The sequence below is a fragment of the Rhizopus microsporus genome, assembly GCF_002708625.1.
Source record: "Rhizopus microsporus ATCC 52813 unplaced genomic scaffold scaffold_13, whole genome shotgun sequence".
Classification (NCBI taxonomy): domain Eukaryota; kingdom Fungi; phylum Mucoromycota; class Mucoromycetes; order Mucorales; family Rhizopodaceae; genus Rhizopus; species Rhizopus microsporus.
Window position 1 is genome coordinate 766,371 of NW_019671928.1, and position 22,781 is coordinate 789,151.

Genomic DNA, 22,781 nt, shown 5'->3' on the forward strand with positions numbered 1-22,781 from the left:
TGATTCAATTTCAGTTCCTTAAGGAACTTTCGCCCCTTCCCTAAAAACTCAACTCCTCTTTACTCTGTTTTCTTTTTATTACTTGATATCAAATAGAAATCTTTTATGGGTCGGTAGGATTTTGAGCTTTTTTCGTTCTCCTTTGAGGGAGCACTTTCTATCTGGTTCCAGAAATTTCATCCCCTCTATTATGGTCTCGTTACCGTTTCAAGGGATATTTCCCCTTTTTTTTCACACTCTCACAATCAACAGCAACAACAACACCAAAACAGCAAAGCCAGCAAAAAACAACAACATGAGCACAACAACAAAACCAGTATTCTCTCTCTTTTTCTTTCTCTTTTTTGAACCCTTCTAAATCCTTTTCGACTAACCTGGGCCCTTTCGGTAACCATGAGGCACTAACAGTACAGACTGACTCTTTTGATTGGTTCACCATACCGTTTCTTAGAAATGACTTCTCTGGAGGCGTTTCTAAGTAAGATCTGTTTTTCGGTGGCTCTAGCAGAAAAAGGACCAACCTAGATCTTTCGTTGGCTATCAAAAGGGTAGGCCGTATTCTGAGGCGTCTCGTCCCCTGGCTTGTGATGAATTATGATCTTAACCTACTAGTGATAACTGCTTGGCCGCCAATTTCTGTTCTATGAATATGGTTTGCTATTTTAATAGGGCAGCCCCCTTTTTTTCTTCTTATAATGAATTTAAACGAAAAAAAAAACTGCTCTTAATAGCTCACTCAGGCGTTGCTATTTTATCATCACTTCTTTGGAACAATGGTCGCTCTTTATCTGCTAGTGGTCAATGATTGCCTCAAGTAAGAAAAGGAAAATATCCCAAAGTCAATGGTGTTTTGCTATGGCAAAGGTTACATTCAGAACGACCAATGTTGCTGCTCCTCTTGGCCGTCTTTACAATAAAAATCCCAATCTTGTAATGCCCTTAGTATACTGTATTCTGCTTAATCTAATAAATATCCCAAAGTACTGTATTTCTTCAACCTTTTATAAGTGATATTATTTAATCAGCTCTTCAAGAATCTCTCGCTATGTAACTGCAGATTGTATATGGTATAATTTCGAAAATGACTGCAAAACATAAAGTTTATACTGTGATGTTCATATACTTTACTAAAACAACAAAGAGTCATTCACTGACTATTACTATCTATTAAATTAAAAGGGGAACTATTAAGTGCTGGTATGGCCAGAGTACACAACTGGAATTACCAGTGTTTCGCCCAAAGTTTTCCAAATAGAAAAGAGCAAAGTAAACACCCATTTTCTACAGTTGGTTACTTATGATTGACATGAATTGTCATCCTAATATCTTTTACATGGCAAGTTATGCATGTCTATCTTCAGAAAATCAAAGAAAATAGTGATTTAACATTTCGTTACGTCGCCATTGGCGTCTAAAACCGCCTAGGGTATGAGGAAGCAGGTAACCTTATTTTCTTAAAAAGGATCTTTGCTAATTTACTCTTATCTGCTGACCAAACTGATGGGGTAAAATAAAAGAATGATAAACAAGGCATGCGTTTGGTAACTAAGCCTTATGCGTGTGTGTGTGACAATAGTTTTTCATAATGTCAACGATATGAGAGATGACCCACTAGATGAGCAATCTAGTGACATCTTTGTGCCTTATTGTACCATTAATCGTGACAAGCATATTTATAGAGTTCTGGTTTAAAGCTATAACAGATTCTATTGTTGCTTTATGCAGCTAATTCGCTTCAATAAAACGCCCTGTGTAAATCTTTTTTTTAATACATTCCCGTAGATTCGATAGAGCCTCAGAACTGTTCCGAATTTGGAAAATAACCGTTCTTGCCCCCTCTTTTTTAACACTGTTTATGATAGGGAATACTCTTACTTTGCTACCCTCTAACTTCGTTATTGTGAACAGGTTACTGTTATAATATAATAAGCAGTGAACAGGATGAACAAGTAAATAAGTGAGGGAGCTATGGTAATAATATTCACATGTTACTTGCTCAAGGATGATCAATTGAATCTCAGTTACACATAATCAAACAATAATACGGCTTTAAGGAGGTTTTTGTCATAGCAACATGCACTGTACTTTGGTGCATCTCACGTTATAACTATAGTTGTAGTATTTTATTGTCTTATTGCTTCATTTTAATGCTATGGAACATTTCAGTTGTTGCCATCGAATATCAATGTAGAAGAAAAGGCCTTTGCTACGGCGTGTAACACATACGTTATCGTCGTTACATTTAGTTGAAGATCAATACAGCTTTACCACATACGACCATAGCAGGATACCAACTATTTAAAATTTCATAAACATCGCATTATTTTAAATAAAATAAAGGGGACTTTTTCTTTCACACAGAGATTGGTTATTGATTGCAAAAACACTAGAAGGCTCGAACCTCTTCTATTTTCCCATTCACAAAAGAATTAGTCTTATCACCTTCTTTCGCACATTTTAAGGTCCAAACTCAACAATAATGAGCGATTGGTGAGATAGCCACAGGTTTGGGGTTTTTGTTGACTATTTAAAGGCAACAATAATCTATAAGAGCGTGCGACAATATGCTGTATCAAATGATGTATGTATCATATGCAAGTGCAATATTAGTGCCGTAAAAAGAGAATGGGGATGAGATAAAAGCCTTATTATGTATAGCAAGAATGAGATTCATTGTACACAAAAGAAGCTCAGGGCTAGATGAGATATTAAAAAAAGTAATTCTCACTTTTCTCTCTCTCTCTAAAGATGTGGTATATGACAGCTTCGCTTAACACCTGAATCAAGTAAGCTCATTCTTTACTTCTATCTCATACTTCCTTTACAGCAGATCACTGCGCAGCTACGAACCTGAAAAGGGGGAGCTAGCAAAAAACCAAAACCAAAGATAAAGAAGTTAAGACATACGGATTCCCTCTCGTCTGATACCACTGTTTCTTTATCTTTCAAAAAAAAAAAAAGAAAAGCTGATGGCTCGGAAGTACCAAGCGGGTCACGCAAAAGGGATCGTCCCAATACCTCTGGCCCTGCTAGCAGCTCTGAGCCGCAGCCTTTACTTGCATCTTCAAACCAGAGGTACTCCTTCAAGAATTCCTTCGTCGTTTTCCTTCTCGTTCTCCATTGCTTCGTGAAGTGGTGCTTCCTTAGCATACAAGGCAGGTTCCTGGCTCATACGGACGCCTTGTGTGTCACCTACCCTGCTCTGAAGCTCTCATTGAACAAAGGAAGCTGGAAAGAAGAACCAGATGAAATTTAAAGTACTGTTTTTCAAACTTGTAGTCTGCACATTTACACAAATAAAACTTTAAAGATGTTGGTCATCATTTGTTTAATACACTCATAAGCCCACCATGAACTTGTATAGAGTAGTTTTTACAATTTTTTTTTTTGTCTTTTAAATTTTGTTGCGCTTGAAATAAAAAAAAAGAGATGTGTCTTTATTTTTATTAATCCTATAAAAATGACTTGATATTTTACCAATAGAAATTGAGCATAATGGCCAGTATTTTCAATAAAAGATTAAGAAAACTCCCCAATGCTTTCAAATGATGGGTTCGAGCCTCTTTCTGTTGATGAAGGCTAAGCAAAAACAAAATAAACAAAAGCAAATGACAATTTTGGCAAAACCAAAATGAAAAATGTACTTAAAAGCTTTTAGGTATGCTTTTTTTTCTCAGATTTAATATAAAATAAAGCTTTGAAATTCAAGAGAGATCAATGTAGATATATAATCAATGTTTTCTGGGCTATTATTCGATAATATCTTCCGTGCGAAATATGCTGATACCCCAACTTCTATCTACATGACTAGACTAAAATTGAAAATCGCAATAAATACTTGTAATAACAGTCAGTCGTTATAGGTAGCATCTGAATTGTTGTTTTTTATCTTGAAATAGTGTATTATATTCCAGTTTATGGCCTTTTACGAACCCATACGTGATGCGTATTGTAATGAGTGATTCAGTTTGCGCTTTCAGAGCTGATGGTAAATCTTGTTCTTGGGAAGCGTCTTTTTTATTAAACAAGTTCCATTGTATTTTATTGAAACAATGCACAGTTATTTAACTATTCCTTTTATCTACTACTTTCTTGAAAAATTTTCAGTCAGAATAAACTTCATCTAAATAAGAAAATATCTGAAAGAATATAAAGAAACATTTCTTTGATTTATTAAATCCATAGATTAGTTAAAACCAATGGCATTAGTCACGAGCATGACTCTTGAAAGGAGGCACAGGCTTGGTGGTGTGCTTTTTGAGATGGACAGGCTTCTTCTTGTGGCCAGTAGATTCCTCTACTTCACGTTTGTCCTTTGCATGAGCTGGCTTCTTAGCAGTGGTATGCTTTTTGCGATGAACAGGCTTTTTGGTAGTGGTATGCTTCTTGGTAGGGGCTTTCTTGACAGATCTCTTTTCCATAGGGCCTTCATACTATATGAAAGGTAACAGCATCAAAATTTTATGTATAAGTGTAAAAAGTCTATTACACTTACATTCAAGCAGATTGAATCACCAGGCTTTACCTTGTCACAGTCAAAACTGGCATTGATCTTCTTGGTCCACTCAGAAAGATGGTCCTTGGTAATACCATGCTTACTAGCGATTGATTGACAAGTATCTCCGTTAACAGCTACAAGTACAATGATCAAATTTCATGTAGATGGGATAAAATGCAAAGACCAGAGTGTTTACCTTTGTAGGTCGTGCGGCAACGAGGCTGATTGAGTGCCTGAGCGAGGCCAAGGGTAGAGAGAGCAGCAGCAGCAAGAACAAATAACTTCATGGTAACAAAGGACTTTACTAAGAAAAGTTGATGAATAAAATCGACATGGCCTCTGATCCATCCTTTTTATATGCGAAACTGAGTTCGTTTGTTCTTGATCTAATTTGCTAATTAAAAACTCTCAAAAAAGTCAGAATCCTCGTGTTACACTTGCTGCATGAAGGCACGATTATTTTTATCATGTGTGACACAATCATTCCCGGATGCTGGTAACTCTTGGCGTATAGGCTTTGCTTTAATTAAAAGCGGCTGTCAAAGGAAATGTGCCAATATCAAAATCCAGATTAATATTAATGTCATAAAGGAGTAAAGGGAAGATGACGTTTAAAGAAAGCCGATAATTTGCTTTTCTTTTTTTGAATGAGCAAAAAAATAATGATGATTAGCAGGAAGGAGTAGAAAGTTTTATGTTGCTTATTCCTACTCATTTGCCCTGTATCTGACCCATTTTTAGCTGAACTTGTGCCTTACTTCTGTTTCATTCGCTCTAAGCATGATTGTATAAGACATGATCAGCCTGGGGCTAGGAAGTCAACGCTTTTTGATGTAAAGCTATTATCAATAGCTATACTCTTTTATCCTTGCATGACTAAATTAAACGAAGCTCTTCCTCTCTTGGCACAATTACTATGATTGATTAATTCAGAGTAAGCAGATTCCCATGACAGATTTGATTGATTGTGCAGTTGTGTATCCTAGTTTACGCTTCTCTAGGATAGTCTCTCAACATCTTGCAGTTTTCTGATATTGAAGAAGGCATATAGAAGGTATTTTATAAAAATAAAATGTTAATGATTATGCTCAAAACATCATTTCTGTCTTGACAGCGCTGCCTTCCTTATGTTAGCTATTTTACACTTTTTCGAAATATTATCGTTTATTATATTTCCTTTTCCTGTTTAATTCCTGACATCTTTTTTTTTTTTTTTCTTGCTTCATTCATTTTTTCCTTATTATTAGTTAGCCTTGGCTTCTCTATTTTGGTCGCTTTTATGTGCTTATTTAAAAATTGAGTGTCGTGCCTGTACCTTTGAATTAATCGAAGCTATTAGCTATGTCCTTCATGAGTCCCATCAATAAATACAAGGCTTGGTGCTTCAAGTTACTTTGTTTATTTAAGACAGAGGACGCTTGCAAATATATTTCTAAAGTGTATATGGAGCTTTTTAAAAGCGCGGTTTTTTTAATACATATTAAAATTTATGTATTGATTTTAAGGGAGAAATGCTAAACGTGCCTTGTCCGTCATCATTATGTGCTTAAATTTTACGCATGAAGCCACTATTGCATTACTACTATTTTGTAAGAAATATCTCAAAACAACAATAGATATTCACATTACGTAGACAAGCTTTTACACTCAATAATTTCCAATTGCAAGTTCAAAAAAAAAAAGAAATTCGTGGAACACTTATAATATATCTAAATATGTTAGAGGAAATCAATATAAATTAAGCATGTTATTGTCAAAGTAGAAGAAATGATCAAACTAGTCAGAGTCAATTTTCAGATTGTGTTTTGTAAGAATGAAAGTTGATAACGTATTTTCTATCAGTATATATGATATAAAGATGTATTACACCATATCTTGTTCGTATTATTTTGCAATATAATATCACATGTATTTTCATAGCAAACGGTAAGCCGCTGTATGTAGTTAAAGACATCTTTCCAATAAAAGTAAACACCAGAACTACAGTAGACTTGTCAATTTATTGCATGATGAACTTGTCAATAACTGATAATAGTATAAAGAGTGACTTTTTGCTTTTGTTTCAATGCTCATATATACAGCCTTGTTGAAAATGTCGCATCAGTTATACTATTTTTTTTTTTCTTTCAAATGACTCTTCTTTGGCTTATTTAGCGTCACTCATTTCATGGTCAACAGGTAGGTCTGTGCTTTTGATTATCTACATTAGCCTTATTTGGTAAAAATCCGATTTCCATATTTGAATATTTCACACATCCGAGCATTTGTTTTTATACAAGGGGAATTTATTTCTTTTTAATATGTATACTATTTAAATACCATAACGTTCGTGTAAGGGTGCTTTCAATTCTGGTGGCATGGAGGCTAGAAATTGTTGCCATTGTGCTTCACCAAACATACTCTTGTATCCCATCAAAATCTACACAATAACGTGTTAGTTCATCGTTCTTTTTCCTTTTATAACCAAACTTACATTGCCAAAGGACTCGTGTAAAGCTGGAGAAGCGGTTTGGTAATTAGCAATTGCATGACATAATAAGGGGAATTCCTAATAAGAGTTTAGTATACTACATATATTTACTTGTTACTGTTTTTTACCTGAACTGCGCCTTGAGGATTAATCTTGATCATTTCACATAAACCACTGAATGCTGTCAACTTTTCATCATTAGGTCGGATAGGCGTAAGAGCATTCAACCAGGGCTTAGCGAAGACTTGAAGGTGAGGTGCAACCAAGTCGGGACACACGAGACCAAGACGACCGACCGTGATTGCGACGTTTTCCAAAAGCGTACGCTGGAGTTGAGGATTCATGATTAAAAGTAATAGACGTTGTAACAAGGGCTCGACATAATCCCTGATTTCAGTGCCTAGGAAAGAACAAATTTATTTATTGTCTATTTCTTTTCTTTTTTCTTTTTTTACTTACCCCATTTGAGTGCAATTTCACCGGCTGCCCAAGTAGCATTGTTACAAACGGACAAGTGTTCTGCTTGAGGATCAATCTGCTGAAGAATGTGTGGCATGAATTGAGGCACGACAGCTCGGATATGCTCAAAGCATGAGATAGCAAGATCACCGAGCAAAGCATAAGCGGATTGACGAACTTCAGCTACTTCATCCTAAGCAGACGTTTAGCCACGCACAAAATTGCTCCTTTGTTTGCTATTATTACCTGAACACAGATGGACAAGAACTGAACAACAGGTGGATTGGTGCTTGCAACTAAAGGCTCTGCATCCGTATTTAAGGCTTGTACTATACCAGAGAGTAAATCTAATGCGACAATCATAAAGTCCTTATCGGGCTCATCTAAAGAAGGATCCATGGAAAATGCTTGACATTCTTCCAACGTCTTCAAAACAAGTAGAACACAGCGTCTATAAACTGGTTCAGCAAATGGTTTGAATCCTTTACCCAAAGCAGTTGTAATGGATGAAAGACACTTGTGTATGCGTTAGTTACAAGACAGCCTATACTGTAATTAATATACCTCTAGCAAGGGGAATAGGTCTGTATTGTCATCATGGATTGCTTGCCATTTTCTAATAAGAGGAGGCATGATCAAATCGATAAACTGTTGATTGTTCAAAGCTTCTCCAACGACATCAGCCAAGGTGCCTACAGTATCATAAAGGAGCAACAAGTTTCTGTGTTGATATTTGTCAAAGGCAGCAGAAAGAGTGGTCAATATAGGCAAGAGATATGGGATCAAATCGACAGTGGCCTCCTCTTCCAGCAATGAGAGAGAAGAACAGGCCGCTTCTTGTACACGCTTGTTGTTATCCAATACACGTTGCAATAAAAGTTGAACAAGAGGCTCAAGGTAACGTTGACGAGCTTCTGGGCTTTGTTGGCTGGTGCGAACGATCCAGGATGAGTATCTACCAAGAGTCCAACAAGTGATGGATCTAACAAGAGGCTGAAGCAAATTAAAGTCAGTTTTATCATGGCAAGAGTGTATTTGGTCATACCTTAGGATCATTCAAGTTATTCAAGAGATAAGGCACAAGTTCATGAAGATGAGGAGCAATTTCAGCAATGCCACCTTCAGCAGCAGCGCCAAGAGCAAGGATACCACATTCTCTATGAAGCCAGTCGCCGCTTTCTAATTCAGTCTTGAGAAGAGGAATCAAAATATGGACGACTTCAGCCTTGAAGGAAGTACAGAGCACATCCAAGGTAGCAGCGCTACACTTTCTCAAATTCCATTCGCCATAGAATTCATCATCTTCAAACTCATCAAACTCATCATCATCTTCATCGTCTTCATCATCCTCGTCATCGTGCAGCTTCTTATCTTCTGAACCTTGTTGATCTTCTCCATCGGTATGACCAACGACATTGGCTTTATGGAAACGAGGTTTGATATCTTGCTCGCTATCAGCAACATGAGCATCATCTTCATCACCTCCCAAGGTGAGCAAGTCCATTTCGGAATAGACCATACCCTTCAGCAAAACAGGTACAACCTTTTGGAGATAAGGACGGAGTTGTTCTCGGAGCTCGTCTTGTTCAGCAAAGACTAGCCAGAATTCACAAGATTCAAGGGCCAAGTCGGCATCATCGGACTGGGTACAGAAGAGCATGTATTCGACTAAATCGGGCAAGTGAGGTAAGAGCACATCGGGGCATATCTCGAGCAGGCCAACTAAGCTTTGGCATACTGCTTTACGAACTTCGATGTTATCGTCCGTGGCACGTTTGAAGAGGGAGCTCAAGAATTCGTTGATACGTTTCATAAGAGGTTCCGAACGAAGCGTAATGAATTGAGAGGTGGATGAGATGGCGCTGAGACGCACTTTGTGATTTGGGTGGTCAAAGAAGGCAATGAACTTGGGAATCATAAACTCTAATGGCTGAACACCGCCAATCACTGTATCCAAGTCGCGGGAGCAATCTTCACAAATCTTTTGGAAAGTGCTAAACGCATTCTATAAACACCGTTAGTTTTTTTCTTTCCTTTTTTTTTTTTTATCTTTCCCAAAATATTACCTCAACTACAATGGGATTAGGATCATCTAGTTTTGCCAATAAGACTTGAATAGCCTGTGGCCAATTTTGAATCTGTCCGCGTTGAACAATAGCTGCAATCACTAAACTGACAGGTTTGCCTACTTCACTGTCACCAATATGTTGAAGACAACATTCTTTAACGTAGTCAAGAACCTGTGGAGGAATAGTAGGATAGTATGAGCGAATGTTATTCTTGAGAGTTAAGCCTGCAACAGAACGAATGTACTGATCTTCTTGAGGCATTTGAGTTAAAATGTAAACCAAGTAGGAATTATAGTCAGGAACTTTGTTAAAGTATTCTAATCTCTAAGATAAAAGAAAGAAGTATTAGTTTTCTTTTCACACAAGTATGTTTATTCATTTCTTTTACTTGTTGAACATTTTGACTATCTGTTGGATTAATAGCCTCACGCAAAAGTTGTAAAAGGTCAGAAAGACCTTGTGGTTGAGGCTGCCAGTTACTCATTTCCTAGCCAATAAATTAGTTATCACCTTTCTATTTTTCTCGAGAAAGTAAATACATACAAATATCAATAGTTAATATTAAGCCCAAAGGTGGATGCAGTAAAGAAAGGGAAGAAAAAAAAATAGCTTTCCTTTTTCTCTCTTTTTTGATGGCAATTAGAAAAAAAAAAAAAAAAGGTACTTAAAAAGTGGCTTTAACCGTTTTAGAATTAAAAAAAAAAAAAAAAGGCCGCAAGGAGAAACAGAATGGGAGCTGACCGCCGATTGAGAAGAGAAAGAAAGAGAGAAAAGAGAGGGAGAGGGAGGGAGAGAGCAAAGGTAAAGCCAGAGAGAAGGTTTGTGACGTAGCCGATAAGCCACCACCTTCTTCTTGTAAGTCTAGTAAAAGTACATCTCTCTCTTATTAAAGCACCTGATTATGCTGAAAGAGGAATGAATAAAGAGCCATTAAATGAATTGCATTAAAAAAAAAAAAGATTCACAAGTCTGTTTTTATTGCCTTTAGCTTCGAGACCGACTTTTGATAGAACGGGTTTATAAACGAAATCGAAAATGGCCTATTCCCTTTTGTTGTTTTACAATGCGTTGTTATAGTAAGGTTTGGGCCATAAAGTCTAAAGTAGACAGGCATAAAATGCGTCAGTCAAATTTAATATGAATATCCACTTGTATTATTGATCTGTCAAGAGAATTTGATGATCATGTGACTAGAACTTGTTTATTCAAATACACTCATGATTCAAAAAAGAGGTTAGAAAATGTGATGGTCATGCTTATGTAGGACTTGTATTTCTCCTGATACGAAAAGGAAGCCCGGGTTTCAGAGTGCCGGATATGTAGGGATGGATCTGCCAAGCCTTGTACCACAAAAAATCTTTAATATTTCTTGTATCATCTAGCAACACAAGAGTTGTACTCCTTTTATGTTGACTTCAAAATGGAGAGATGATAAGGACGTTCTGTTGTTTCTGATGATGCTGATCAAGAGCCTAATGAAGCATAAGCCACATGAATCATATAATGGTGATACAAATAAGAAACGGAGTTGATTCATATTTTTAGGTACAATGCACTTAAGACTTTCTTTTTTCTTTATTTTTTTTCTTCTAAATGAATTTTGATCAGGAGTTTAAAGAGAATATTTATGAGCCTTGGAGAAGCGAATATGTCAATTATGAAGAAATTCAATTCAATTTAAAAAATCAATACATATCGCAACCCGAATTCGAATCCATCATATCAGCAGAAGCAGACAAAGTAGAGTTATTTATTAATAGAAAACAACGTGAAATAGAATCAAGGATATCTTATTGTGAACGAAGCCTTTCAAATGTGACATCACCCTTAGTGTATGAAACAACCGATGACGCACTAACAGAGATGCTACTTGACCTGAACGACCTTTCAAAATACACTCGTTACAATTTCTTGGCCTTACAGAAATTAATAAACGAAACCAAGTTTGATCACTCTCGGTTACTTTACTGGCTACGTTCAAAATCACTAGATAAACAACGGTTCGATCTCGCTCTTGTCAAAATAGCTACTCTTCATGACCTCTGTCGACTTCATGGAAAGGCAAGACCCCCTTCGCCTTCAAATATAGACGGCACATTCGAAAAGGCCAAGTTTTGGGTACATCCTGACAATGTTACGGAATTGAAGGCTATCTTATTATTTCATTTACCCGTCGTTATATCCAACACAGACAAACCAATTGAACAATCAGATAGCTCAGTATCCAGCATTTACTTTGACAACCCTTATTTCGACCTATATCAGAACCGACTTCAACGAGACGAAGGAGCCGAGGCAATTCGTTGTCGCTGGCTCGGACCTGTAAATGAGGCAAAGGAAGTTTATATCGAACGCAAGACACACCATGCGCCCTGGATGAACGGTTTATCCGTCAAGGACAAACTTTCATTCAATGTAGACCAAGTGGATGGGTTTATCAAAGGCACTTATACAGCTGAGCAGTACGCCAACGACTTGCGTCACAAGAAGAACATGCCTGAGGAGCAAGTGAAAAAGTGTCATGCGATTGCTTCGGGCATTCAAATGTCAATACAGGAAAGGGAGCTCGAGCCGATGATGCGAGTGTTCTATCATCGCACTGTCTTTCAGGTTCCTGATGACCCACGTATCGTTATCACGCTTGACACAGATGTCAACTTTATACGCGAGGATCCACCGAGAGGACATTGGCGAAGAGAGAATATGGATTATCCCTTTGACTCTGAGGAGGAGGTCTACTCATTTCCTTACGCCATCATGGAGACCACAACCCATATACCTCCTCCTGAATGGCTCACACGACTATTCGATTCACGATTGGTTTATGAAGTGCCTCGATTTTCCAAATACTTGCAGGGTGTTGCCTATTTTTGGAACTCAAGGCTACCCTTGGTGCCCTGGTGGTTGGAACAGCTCGAACTCGATATCCGTAATGCCAAACAGCCTACAGGCAATTTCAGTGGACTCTCTCGGTCCAAGAGCTTGAGACCACTGATCGATGGCAAGTATCGTATGGGCTACCTTGAATCTCAGTTAGAACGAAGCGCTGGCTTCAAACGCACTGTCAATCGATACTCGGCTGCATCTCGAGCGAGTAACCCATTTGATGATCCTATCTGGTCACAACATAGCCCTCTATCACCCACCACTGCTTCTTCCATCAGTCGAGTCATGTCGCCCTCGGATGGTCGAAGGACGACGATATTCTTGGATTCAGCCTCCACCGATTTTCTCATTGGCGGTAAACATACGCCAAGATCTTCCTATTTACAAGTCGAAAAGGATGAAAAGGAAAAAGAACGACTGTTTAGTGAAGACATTACGATCGTGGAAGAAGGCCGAAGGAATAAAAAGGAAAAGAAGGCAGAAGAAGAAAAGCTAGGTGCAGAAGTAGAAGTAGAAGAAGAGGAAAAACCAAAGAAGAAGAAAAAGAAGAACAAGGAAGGAGGCGCAATGGTTGAACCAAAAATCTTTTTTGCTAATGAACGTACGTTTATTCATTGGTTACACTTTGCTACCATCCTTCTGTCGGCTGCCGTCACTCTCTTGAACTTTGGTGATCGTGTCAACCGTATTGTGGGAGCCGTCTTTTTTGGTATTGCCTTCTTGTTTTCTTTCTACTCCTTTGGATTTTATCGTTGGAGAGCGCATAGAATAGCGACCAAACCTCATTTGAGATTCGATGATATCTTTGGACCTGTGATTTTGTGTATCTTATTGATCGGTGCCCTTGTTGTAAGTACTTGCTTGCATACATGCATGAAAAAAAAAACTCATCTTTTTATATAGCTTAACTTTGCTCTTCGATTCAATACGCCACCACAAAACAATTCTTATTTGGGTGTAAACAATACTAATACTTCCGACTTGTAAAACTTTTTGCTTCATGATGATGACGTTGATGAAACTTTTATACACTCTTTAAAGAAATATAATAAAAAAGGAGAGGAATTATATTCCCCTTATACCACGCATATCTCTTTATCTCTTTTTCTCTTTACACCCCTTGTTCTATTTTGTATTGAGATGTCATCATAAACAGCATCATTGGTTATCCAAGAAAAAAGTATGCGGACTTTTTTTGACTAAAATAACAACAAGCAATAGCTATTTTTAACTTCAAAAAAAAAATCCTTTTCTTGTTTCTCTTTTTCTTTTTTTTCTGTGTAAAATATGAAATTTGCTGAGCATCTGCAACAAGAAATATTTCCACCATGGAAGCTATCTTATATCTCATACGATGTCTTAAAAAATGATTTGAAGTCAAGACAGTTAGATCATACATGGAATCAACAAGATGAACAAGAATTTGTTAGAAAACTGGATAATGAGCTAGAAAAGGTCTATGATTTTGTAACTGCAAAATTAGGTGAGGTGGAAGCAAGAATTAGCTATTGTGAGAGGACAATCCAAACGTTTATAAATAATCCCTCGTGGTCGTCTGACCAAAATTGGACAATTATGGAGGATGCATTAACCGAGGTTCTCTTTGATGTAAATGACTTGGCAAAATTTACAAGGCTAAATTATATTGGATTTCAAAAAATACTTAAAAAACATGACAAATACACTGGCCTAGACTTACAGCATGAATATATTCCAAAATTAAGGGCGAAACCATTGGACAAGCAACGATTTGATGTTGCCATCGTCTTCATTTCTGCTTTACTCGATCTTTGTAAACAACGTGGAAAGAGGCCTAAGAGTGCGACAAGTCCATTCAATGAAAATAATGTTCAGAGATTGAATGATGATGATACTACAGCCAAATACTGGGTCCATCCAGATAATATCACTGAAGTCAAATCGATCATCATGCTTCATTTGCCTGTCTTCATCCAGAACTCAGACAAGCGATACGAACCTTCGGATGCCGCGGTGTCCAATATCTATTTGGATAATCAAGAGTTTGGTCTTTATACAAGTGTGCTTCAGCGTGATGAAGGTGCTGAAGCGATCCGTTTCAAGTGGTACGGTCCAACCTCCAACAAGACTGTCTTTGCTGAACGAAGCACACACAAGGCACATTGGCTCGACGGCGCTTCCGTCAAGGACCGCATCGAATTAGTTGCAGATGACGTACATCGATTCATGACAGGCACTCTTAGCGCACAAGAGTACACCAGCAGATTGCGAGCCAAGGGCGTAGATCCTAAACTTGTCGACCAAGCCTACTTTATTGCCAACGGTATTCAAACATCCATTCGAGACAAACAACTGGAACCTGTTTGCCGTGTGTTCTATCACCGCACTGTGTTCCAAATGCCAGAAGACCCACGTGTGCGTGTCAAGATTGATAATGATGTGGCGTTTGTGCGTGAAGACAACTTTATGAGGGCTAGACGTAGAGGACCTCAAGACTGGCGTCGACAGGATGTTGGCATCGATTATCCATTCAGCTACCTACATGAATCCGAGATTTTGCGATTCCCTTATGCCGTTCTAGAAGCAAATGTGGAGCCTGGAAACAGTACCCCTGAGTGGCTCAAAAAGTTGTTAGATTCACATCTCGTCCATGAGGTGCCACGGTTCTCTAAATATTTACATGGCGCATCTTATCTCTTCCGCGACCGTCTGCCACTGTTACCCTGGTGGCTGTCTGAAATGGAAATTGATATTCGGAAACCTCGTGCTTCCAATTTTGGTCTCAGTCGTTCCAAATCTTTCAAGCCACTGGTCGATGGTCAATACCGCCGTGCCATGGAAGCAGAGCAACTGCGAATGGACTTGGTCAATGAAAACAACAAAGACGCAAAGAAGGCCCTTCTCGACCGAAATAAATCGATCAATGATTGGGATAATCGTCCTCATCGTATGCAGTCAACTCTGGTCGTCAAAGGAGATGATCCACTCAATTACGGTCCGCTCAAGGAAAAACGGGTTAAAAAACCCGATGGACCTCTTGGCGAAGCGATCGTGTTCTCTAATGGAGATATCCGTCTGGACATGGGCGATGGTTCTGGTGGTAAACGACTCTTTGAAAGCTCAGGCATGTATGTCAAGGATCCCAACGATCCCAATGCGGTTATTCCTGTCAAGAAGGTCAAGGTAGAACCCAAGGTGTTTTTTTCAAATGAACGTACCTTTATTGCTTGGCTTCAATTTTGTGCTCTGCTCTTATCAGTGGCTCTTAATTTGCTCAATTTTGGTGATCAAGTGTCTCGTATTGCTGGTGCTCTCTTTATCGGTATCTCGGCTGGTATTGCTATCTATGCCTTGTACCAGTTTGAACGTCGTGCATGGTAAGTTTTTTTGATCTTAATATTGCTTTGTTGTATATTAATTTTGTTTTTAGGATGATCAATCGTCGTATTGTGGGTCGTTATGATGATCTGTGGGGTCCTGCTGTTCTCTGTGTTCTCTTGGTGGCTGCATTAATCGTAAACTTTTACCTCCGTTTCCGTTAGACATCATATTATTTTATTACCGTTTTTTTTTGCATGTATGTGTATATACTCTTTCATCTCGACTCTCTTTTTAAAGCCTTTTTCTTTCTTTTTATTCGATTATACCTCATTAAATGGAATTGTTTATTATTTATATTTAATTGCCTGAGTGAAAGTACTCTGGTATATGATTAAAGGTATCAGGTAACTCACACAAATGATATATAATCCTTTCCTCCCATCGTCCAAATATCATCTATGGTACCATGCCACCTATAACCTGCTCAAACCTTATTTGTCTCAATTTTTTGATTTACATCTTGGCCGAAAAGCCAATAATACATGTAGGGGGAAGGGAAATAGGATGAGGCCAACCCATTCTTGCATTATCATCTTCCTTTGTTAACTTTACGATTACAGGGTTAACCATATTGTTTAGTAGAGTTAAATGTTTCGAATTCTATCTGTATGAACTATTCACTTGGTGCTCCACTGTTTGTTCTAATAAACAAGGTTGTTATTTTTAATTCATTAAAGCACACCTGTACCTTTATGCTCCAAAAGGATATGACCAGCTAGGGTAGTAGCCATTTTATTTAATACATTAAAAGTGTTATAGGTAGCTCAAAAAAAAAAGTAGAGTGCGTGTGGCCTAAGCAGAGCTTTTTTATCGATTACAAATATCACAGTACATACAGTTGCACATTCTAAATGTATAAAATAGTGTTGTATTTCTACGTTTATATTAAACAAGATTACAACCTTTGACGTCAAATAAACGATGTATTTCGTATACAAACCAAAGTCATCTTAAATATCAACACAATACATTGTATTAAGCTACAACATTGATTCATGACATCTGTAGTCTGTAGTAGTTGATGACGCGTCATACGATATAATTCACTAGATGTAATTGGTTGACAACACTTCTTCTTGCATGTAAAGGATCAATTCCCCTTTTCCCATAAATCTCTTTTTTTTTTCTTTGGTCATAAATTATTACAATATGACTTGTTCCATTTCTTTATTCATTGACGATATCACAAATAGATATTAATACCTCAATTCATTCATTGATAGCTGCTGGAATGCCAATTAGTATTAACAGCATCACCGTACATCTGACGGACTCCATTGTAAATAACTATGACGGCGTAACATCACTGTTTGTTTACAAGGTCTCCTGGTGCCCCGACATTATTCGTGTTGTGAAAACACTAGGCATTAATTACGTACGAATAGTATCTATGCCCTATATTATCTTTACTTTTTTATTTTATTTTATTTTAGAAAAAGGGCCGCCCGAACAGGGAGAAGATCGCCATGATGATAATTGATAAACGGTTATGGATCGTTCATCCCGCTTCTGATCCAACAACATATTACAGCAATTCTGTCAGCGACAGCCAGCCTGCTACAGAAACCAGCACTTTATTCGCAGATTCCGCTTCGACAGATAGCAGCATGAAGTAGTTAAAATTGTTGTCAAAAGATATGGACCCTGAAAAACACAATGATATCCTTCCTAGTTTTACTAGTGAAGGATACCAAAAGTAAAAGAAAAAGTGGTACTTTGGCTGAGCAATAACTAAGTAATGATAAAATAAAAGTCCAAGAGGGGAACTTTGAAACATTTTCAGGATACGAGTGAAGTAAAATTTGGAAGTAAATGATTAGGAATAAGTTGTCCTTGTTTTGCGAGCCTTGGCTGCGGTTCTGAGCAGACGTTTTCTAAATTGACATAAATTGCTTTAATGCACTTACCTGATTATCTCAGCCTTCTGGATTGCCCTTCAATTGCTTGATTTAGTCATTGTACTTGGCGAGCAAGACATGAACATTTTGGCCCGCGCTTTCTAACAGTTCACCGCAAAGAAGGTCTTGGTCTTCCTTTGAGGCATCAAACCTTTCTTATTAAGGAATAGGGATAGAAACGCGATAAGAAAAGGGCAACTTGGTTACGCGACTTTGTTTTATATTATCAAAAAGGAAGTTCAGTACTTTTAGGATTTTACTCCAGTGTTGATTACAACAAGCCATACACTTAAACAAGACTTAACTAAGACTTAGCTGGGATAGTTTGGCACTTACTAAACATGATCCCATTCATTCGCTCTCCCAGTTCATTCCTTTCTTTGTTCTCTAATTTCCTTACTCTTTCTTTTTGTCTTCTCTTGCTTTTCTGAGCCACTTATCGCTGCTTACACCCAAGATACACTTCGGGTAAGACATTAATAATCTCTTTTAAATGTTTATTCACTTTTTTTGCTTCCCTTTCTAATAAATTCCTTTTTTAATATAGGTGCTTATATATTAATGTAACGACTGATTTACTAAAAAAAATTATCCTATTATTTTGGTGGACTCCTATTTATATCATTTGCTGCCTTATTATTTTATCAATGTGCGAATAAAGTGTAATAACAGGTCTCTTTTGAGAATCATCTGTCAAAATGGATACTTTATTTCATACCGTTTCGTACATTGTCATATTCACTCATTGGATAATCTAAGTGATTAGGTACCTGATCTAACCGCCTTCCTAAGCCGTCATAGGCCGCATTGACCAGACTTCTCTGAGGACAATCCGCACTTAGTTCCCAAAACATGGCACCGCCCAACCGTCTTTGTTGTATGTAATTACACTTTGCAGCAACCATCTGAGGTGTATCATATGTGATAAATTCACGAGCCTGAGGGTCATAAGACCATGAGGCTAGTCGATCAAAGTCGTGGTATTCTACAGCACCCGGTTTTGGTAATGTCTTATAATCAAATTGACCCTCTTCCCAGGTACCGCGAGGCAGTCCTTGGAAAGGATGACCCGGCCCCGCCGTATTGCAAAATCCTCGACCATATAAAGGCATACCGACGACTAGCTTATGTGGAGGGATACCGCAAGCGATATAGTGCTGTACTGCTTGTTCTGTATTCAATCTGCCACCATAAACAGCCGCTTGATGATCTGCGACAGAATCCCATGAGCCAGCATAGTCGTATGCCATGAGGTAAAATAGATCCACGTAAGGCTGCATTTCGGTCAATCTCAATTTGCGATAATGGTCGGGACCGCAAGGCACGGCTACTGTAAGTAATAATCGCGACTGATTCAGTTGATGGCACTGTTGTTGGTATTTGTCAAGCGCCAGTCGCAACTCATAGAGCAGATGTACATAATGAAACGCTTCCTCGTCATCTTTGGGATACTCCCAGTCAATGTCAAGTCCGTCCAAACCCAAGTTGGCTAGGTGTTTGATGCTGCTCTCTACAAATAGTCTGCGTTTCTGAGGATCACGCGCAACCGCGCCAAAGTGAGTAGACCATGTATATCCGCCAATACTAAGTGACACTTTCAGGTGGCGGTGTTGTTGCTTGAGTAAATAGAACTGCTTAAAGTTGCCGTAAAGGTTCTTGCCTGGATCATTCCATCCGTCTTCTTTTCGGTTCACTGATTGGTCTATATATTGTGTATGAATAACGGAAAGGTTTTATATCTGTTTATATATATTTTTTTTACTTGCTGGAAAATGCTTTTCAATATCTGCATAAGCATCCTATATTCATAATTATTATAATATTCTATATCTTGTAATAATCTATACCCCAAGAACAACTTGACCATCCGGTTGGACATTAGCAAATGCATACAGAATATGAGTCAACTTATTGACTTGAGTAGCTACATCAACAACATTGTATTTTCTATCGTAGATTCCCCTATTACATTCTAGTCAGTTGAGTTGAGTTCCTCTCTCTGCCTTTGTTATGCAATGTTACCAATTAGCAAAGTAACCTGCAATAACAGGTCCGTTTGTTGCTGGAGGTGGTTCCATATGAGAAGTCAAGAAAAGTAAAATGAAAAAAAGAGCCAAGAAAATATCTATTTTTATCATTATATTCAGCTGTTGTAGAGTTCTATTGTAGAACAAAAACTTGTATACGCTTTAGGAAGATGAGACACTTGACATTTCATTCCGAGCATGAATACAAGTAGACATGATAACAACAAAAAGGTCAAAACTGACATACTGTTGAGACGAGAGACCCTTGAATCATGAGGAAATAACAAGGTATACACGCAGTACTATTGAATTAGTGTTATTATCATTGCTCTTTTCTACAAAAGTAGAAACTAGTGGACAGGGATGGAATACGCTAATGAAAGCCTTACGCTCGCATCGATGATACCCAGCTCTTAAAGAAATACAAAGAAACATAAGGTCATTAATATATTTGGTTCATTATACTAAATAGGCTTTCATAGAGCGCATATTATACTTGTACGAAAGTGATAGTAAAAGCTCAATGCTCCCTTCTTCAAGCAGTAGAAGCTTGTGTAGTTATATATCACTTTGAATTTATTAAACATTCATGCAAATATATACAAGAACTGTTGTAGAAGGAGAAGACGATTTATCATTCATAGAAACCTCTTCTACAGTTCGGTGTGCTCTTACTGCTAGATTAACCAACACCAAGCAGTTAAAGTGGGTCATGTAAAGAAAGCCCTTCATATAAAAAGACCGTCAGAACAACTAGTGAAGGCGAAGATTTACAAGATAACAGAAGATATTTTTATTTATTTTTTTTTTTTCCAACAAAAAGAAAGCATTCTATATAAACACTAAACCTTTTTTTTTACATCTATATAAACTGTACAATTTAATCAACTTCTTCCATCTTGGAAACTTCAGCAACTTCTTCAGCAGCGGCTTGAGTAACGGGTTCATCAACAGTGGTTTCATCTTCATCAATAGAGAGACCAAGAGAGACCATACGGTTGATACGAGTAGCGAAGGAACTAGGATCGTCAAGAGAGAAACCAGATGTTAAGAGAGAGGTTTCGTACAACAAGGTGACGAGGTCCTTGGCGGTACGGTCGTTAGCATCAGCAGTGATCTTGGCCTTAAGAGCCTTAATAATAGAGTGCTTGGGGTTTAATTCAAAGGTCTTCTTGGAAGCCATGTAGCTAGACATGGTAGAGTCACGGAGAGCTTGAGCCTTCATGATACGTTCCATGTTGGCAGACCAACCAAATTGACCAGTGGTCAAGACACATGGAGAATCAGTCAAGATTTGAGAAAGAACAACCTTTTCGACCTTGTCGCCGAGGATATCCTTGACACTCTTGCACAAGTTTTCGTATTCCTTGGCTTCTTCTTCACGCTTCTTCTTTTCTTCTTCATCTTCTTCCAAGAGTTCAGCACCCTCCTTTGTGATACAGACCAATTTCTTGTCTTCGTATTCCTTCAATTGAGTGGTAGAGTATTCATCAATAGGGTCAGTCATCAAAAGGACTTCAATACCCTTCTTCTTGAAACCTTCCAAGAAGGGAGAGTTTTCAATGGCAGTGCGAGATTCACCGGTGATGTAGTAGATGTTCTTTTGCTTCTCGGGCATACGGGTGACGTAGTCCTTGAGAGAGGTCATTTCATCGCCAGACTTGGTGGAGTGGTAACGTAACAAGTCAGCGAGCTTGCCACGGTTTTGGGTGTCTTCGTGGATACCGAGCTTAAGGTTCTTGCTGAAGGCTTCATAGAACTTGTCGAATTGTTCCTTGTCTTCGGCAATTTCTTGGAACATTTCAAGACACTTCTTGACCAAGTTCTTGCGGATGACCTTCAAGATCTTGTTTTGTTGAAGCATTTCACGAGAAATGTTAAGAGGCAAGTCTTCAGAGTCGACAACACCCTTGACAAAGTTCAACCATTCGGGGATCAATTCATCACAGTCATCCATGATGAAGACACGACGGACGTAGAGCTTGATGTTGTTTCTCTTCTTCTTAGTTTCAAACATGTCGAAGGGAGCACGCTTGGGAACGTAGAGGATAGCACGGAATTCGAGTTGACCTTCAACAGAGAAGTGCTTGACGGCCAAGTGGTCTTCCCAATCGTTGGTAAGAGCCTTGTAGAATTCGGCATATTCTTCAGCCTTGACATCTTCGGGGTTACGTGTCCAGAGAGGCTTGGTCTTGTTGAGTTCCTCATTTTCGGTCACAGTTTCCTTAATGGTCTTCTTCTTCTTTTCATCCTTCTTTTCTTCTTCATCAGTAACTTCTTCAATCTTGGAGTCAGTAGCTTTTTCTTCTTCTTCTTCGCCTTCGACTTCCTTTTCAACTTCCTTTTCAACAACGAGTTGAATGGGGTAGGAAATGAATTCGGAGTGCTTCTTGACGATATCCTTAATTCTTCTTTCTTCGAGGTATTCGAGCTATTTATCATTAGAACTTTTTCTTTATATATATATGTGTGTGTGTCTTACTTGATCTTCCTTCAAGAAGAGACGCATTTCAGTACCACGACCGAGAGAGGGGTTAACTTCATCACGAGTGATAGTGAAAGAACCACCAGCGGCAGATTCCCAAATGTATTGTTCGTCATCATTGTGCTTAGTGATGACTTGAACCTTATCAGCAACAAGGTAAGCAGAGTAGAAACCGACACCGAATTGACCAATCATGGAAATATCAGCACCTGCAGAGAGGGCTTCCATGAAACCCTTGGTACCAGACTTGGCAATAGTACCCAAGTTGTTGACCAAATCAGCCTTGGTCATACCAATACCAGTATCACGAATGGACAAGATGTTGTTTTGCTTGTCGGGGATGATACGAATGAAGAGTTCCTTTTCACTGTCGAGGACAGAGGGGTCAGTCAAGGATTGATAACGGATCTTGTCCAAGGCATCAGAGGCGTTAGAGATCAACTCACGCAAGAAGATTTCCTATACAAAAATTTGTAAGCATATTATCTCTCTTAAAGCGCGCACGCGTGCAAAATATTTCTTATATTACCTTGTTTGAATAGAAAGTGTTGATGATCAAACTCATCAACTGAGAGATCTCAGCTTGGAAAGAAAAGGTTTCGGTCTCGGCAGACATTTTTATGATTGAG

The 22,781-nt window shown here is 38.3% G+C and overlaps 6 protein-coding genes across 6 annotated transcripts; 2 read left to right on the forward strand and 4 right to left on the reverse strand.

Annotated features, from left to right (window-relative positions):
• Positions 1–4,143: 4,143 nt before the first annotated feature.
• Positions 4,144–4,847, reverse strand: RHIMIDRAFT_293550 (uncharacterized protein). Its single transcript, XM_023613995.1, has 3 exons — positions 4,695–4,847; positions 4,496–4,632; positions 4,144–4,433 (listed from the first exon to the last, which is right to left on the reverse strand). The coding sequence occupies exons 1-3, from the start codon at positions 4,783–4,785 to the stop codon at positions 4,206–4,208; spliced, it is 456 nt and encodes a 151-aa protein (XP_023464508.1). The 5' UTR covers positions 4,786–4,847; the 3' UTR covers positions 4,144–4,205.
• Positions 4,848–6,809: 1,962 nt separating this feature from the next.
• On the reverse strand, positions 6,810–9,980 carry RHIMIDRAFT_205239 (Transportin-PC; the record flags this gene model as incomplete). Its single annotated transcript, XM_023606813.1, has 9 exons — positions 6,810–6,917; positions 6,972–7,046; positions 7,097–7,355; positions 7,424–7,620; positions 7,674–7,943; positions 7,992–8,420; positions 8,473–9,432; positions 9,494–9,820; positions 9,885–9,980. The coding sequence occupies 9 exons, from the start codon at positions 9,978–9,980 to the stop codon at positions 6,810–6,812; spliced, it is 2,721 nt and encodes a 906-aa protein (XP_023464509.1).
• An 838-nt stretch (positions 9,981–10,818) lies between these two features.
• RHIMIDRAFT_314745 (uncharacterized protein) lies at positions 10,819–13,469 on the forward strand. The gene is made up of 2 exons (XM_023614957.1): positions 10,819–13,231; positions 13,286–13,469. The coding sequence occupies exons 1-2, from the start codon at positions 11,090–11,092 to the stop codon at positions 13,367–13,369; spliced, it is 2,226 nt and encodes a 741-aa protein (XP_023464510.1). The 5' UTR covers positions 10,819–11,089; the 3' UTR covers positions 13,370–13,469.
• A 200-nt stretch (positions 13,470–13,669) lies between these two features.
• Positions 13,670–15,903, forward strand: RHIMIDRAFT_205241 (SPX-domain-containing protein; the record flags this gene model as incomplete). Its single annotated transcript, XM_023606814.1, has 2 exons — positions 13,670–15,738; positions 15,792–15,903. 2 exons carry the CDS (start codon positions 13,670–13,672, stop codon positions 15,901–15,903), a joined length of 2,181 nt encoding a protein of 726 aa, XP_023464511.1.
• A 2,367-nt stretch (positions 15,904–18,270) lies between these two features.
• RHIMIDRAFT_34795 (chitinase) lies at positions 18,271–19,741 on the reverse strand. Its single transcript, XM_023615132.1, has 4 exons — positions 19,663–19,741; positions 19,488–19,602; positions 19,403–19,439; positions 18,271–19,342 (listed from the first exon to the last, which is right to left on the reverse strand). The coding sequence occupies exons 1-4, from the start codon at positions 19,716–19,718 to the stop codon at positions 18,348–18,350; spliced, it is 1,203 nt and encodes a 400-aa protein (XP_023464512.1). The 5' UTR covers positions 19,719–19,741; the 3' UTR covers positions 18,271–18,347.
• An 806-nt stretch (positions 19,742–20,547) lies between these two features.
• On the reverse strand, positions 20,548–22,768 carry RHIMIDRAFT_205017 (heat shock protein 90; the record flags this gene model as incomplete). The annotated part of the gene is made up of 3 exons (XM_023606798.1): positions 20,548–22,098; positions 22,150–22,611; positions 22,682–22,768. The coding sequence occupies 3 exons, from the start codon at positions 22,766–22,768 to the stop codon at positions 20,548–20,550; spliced, it is 2,100 nt and encodes a 699-aa protein (XP_023464513.1).
• Positions 22,769–22,781: the final 13 nt, after the last annotated feature.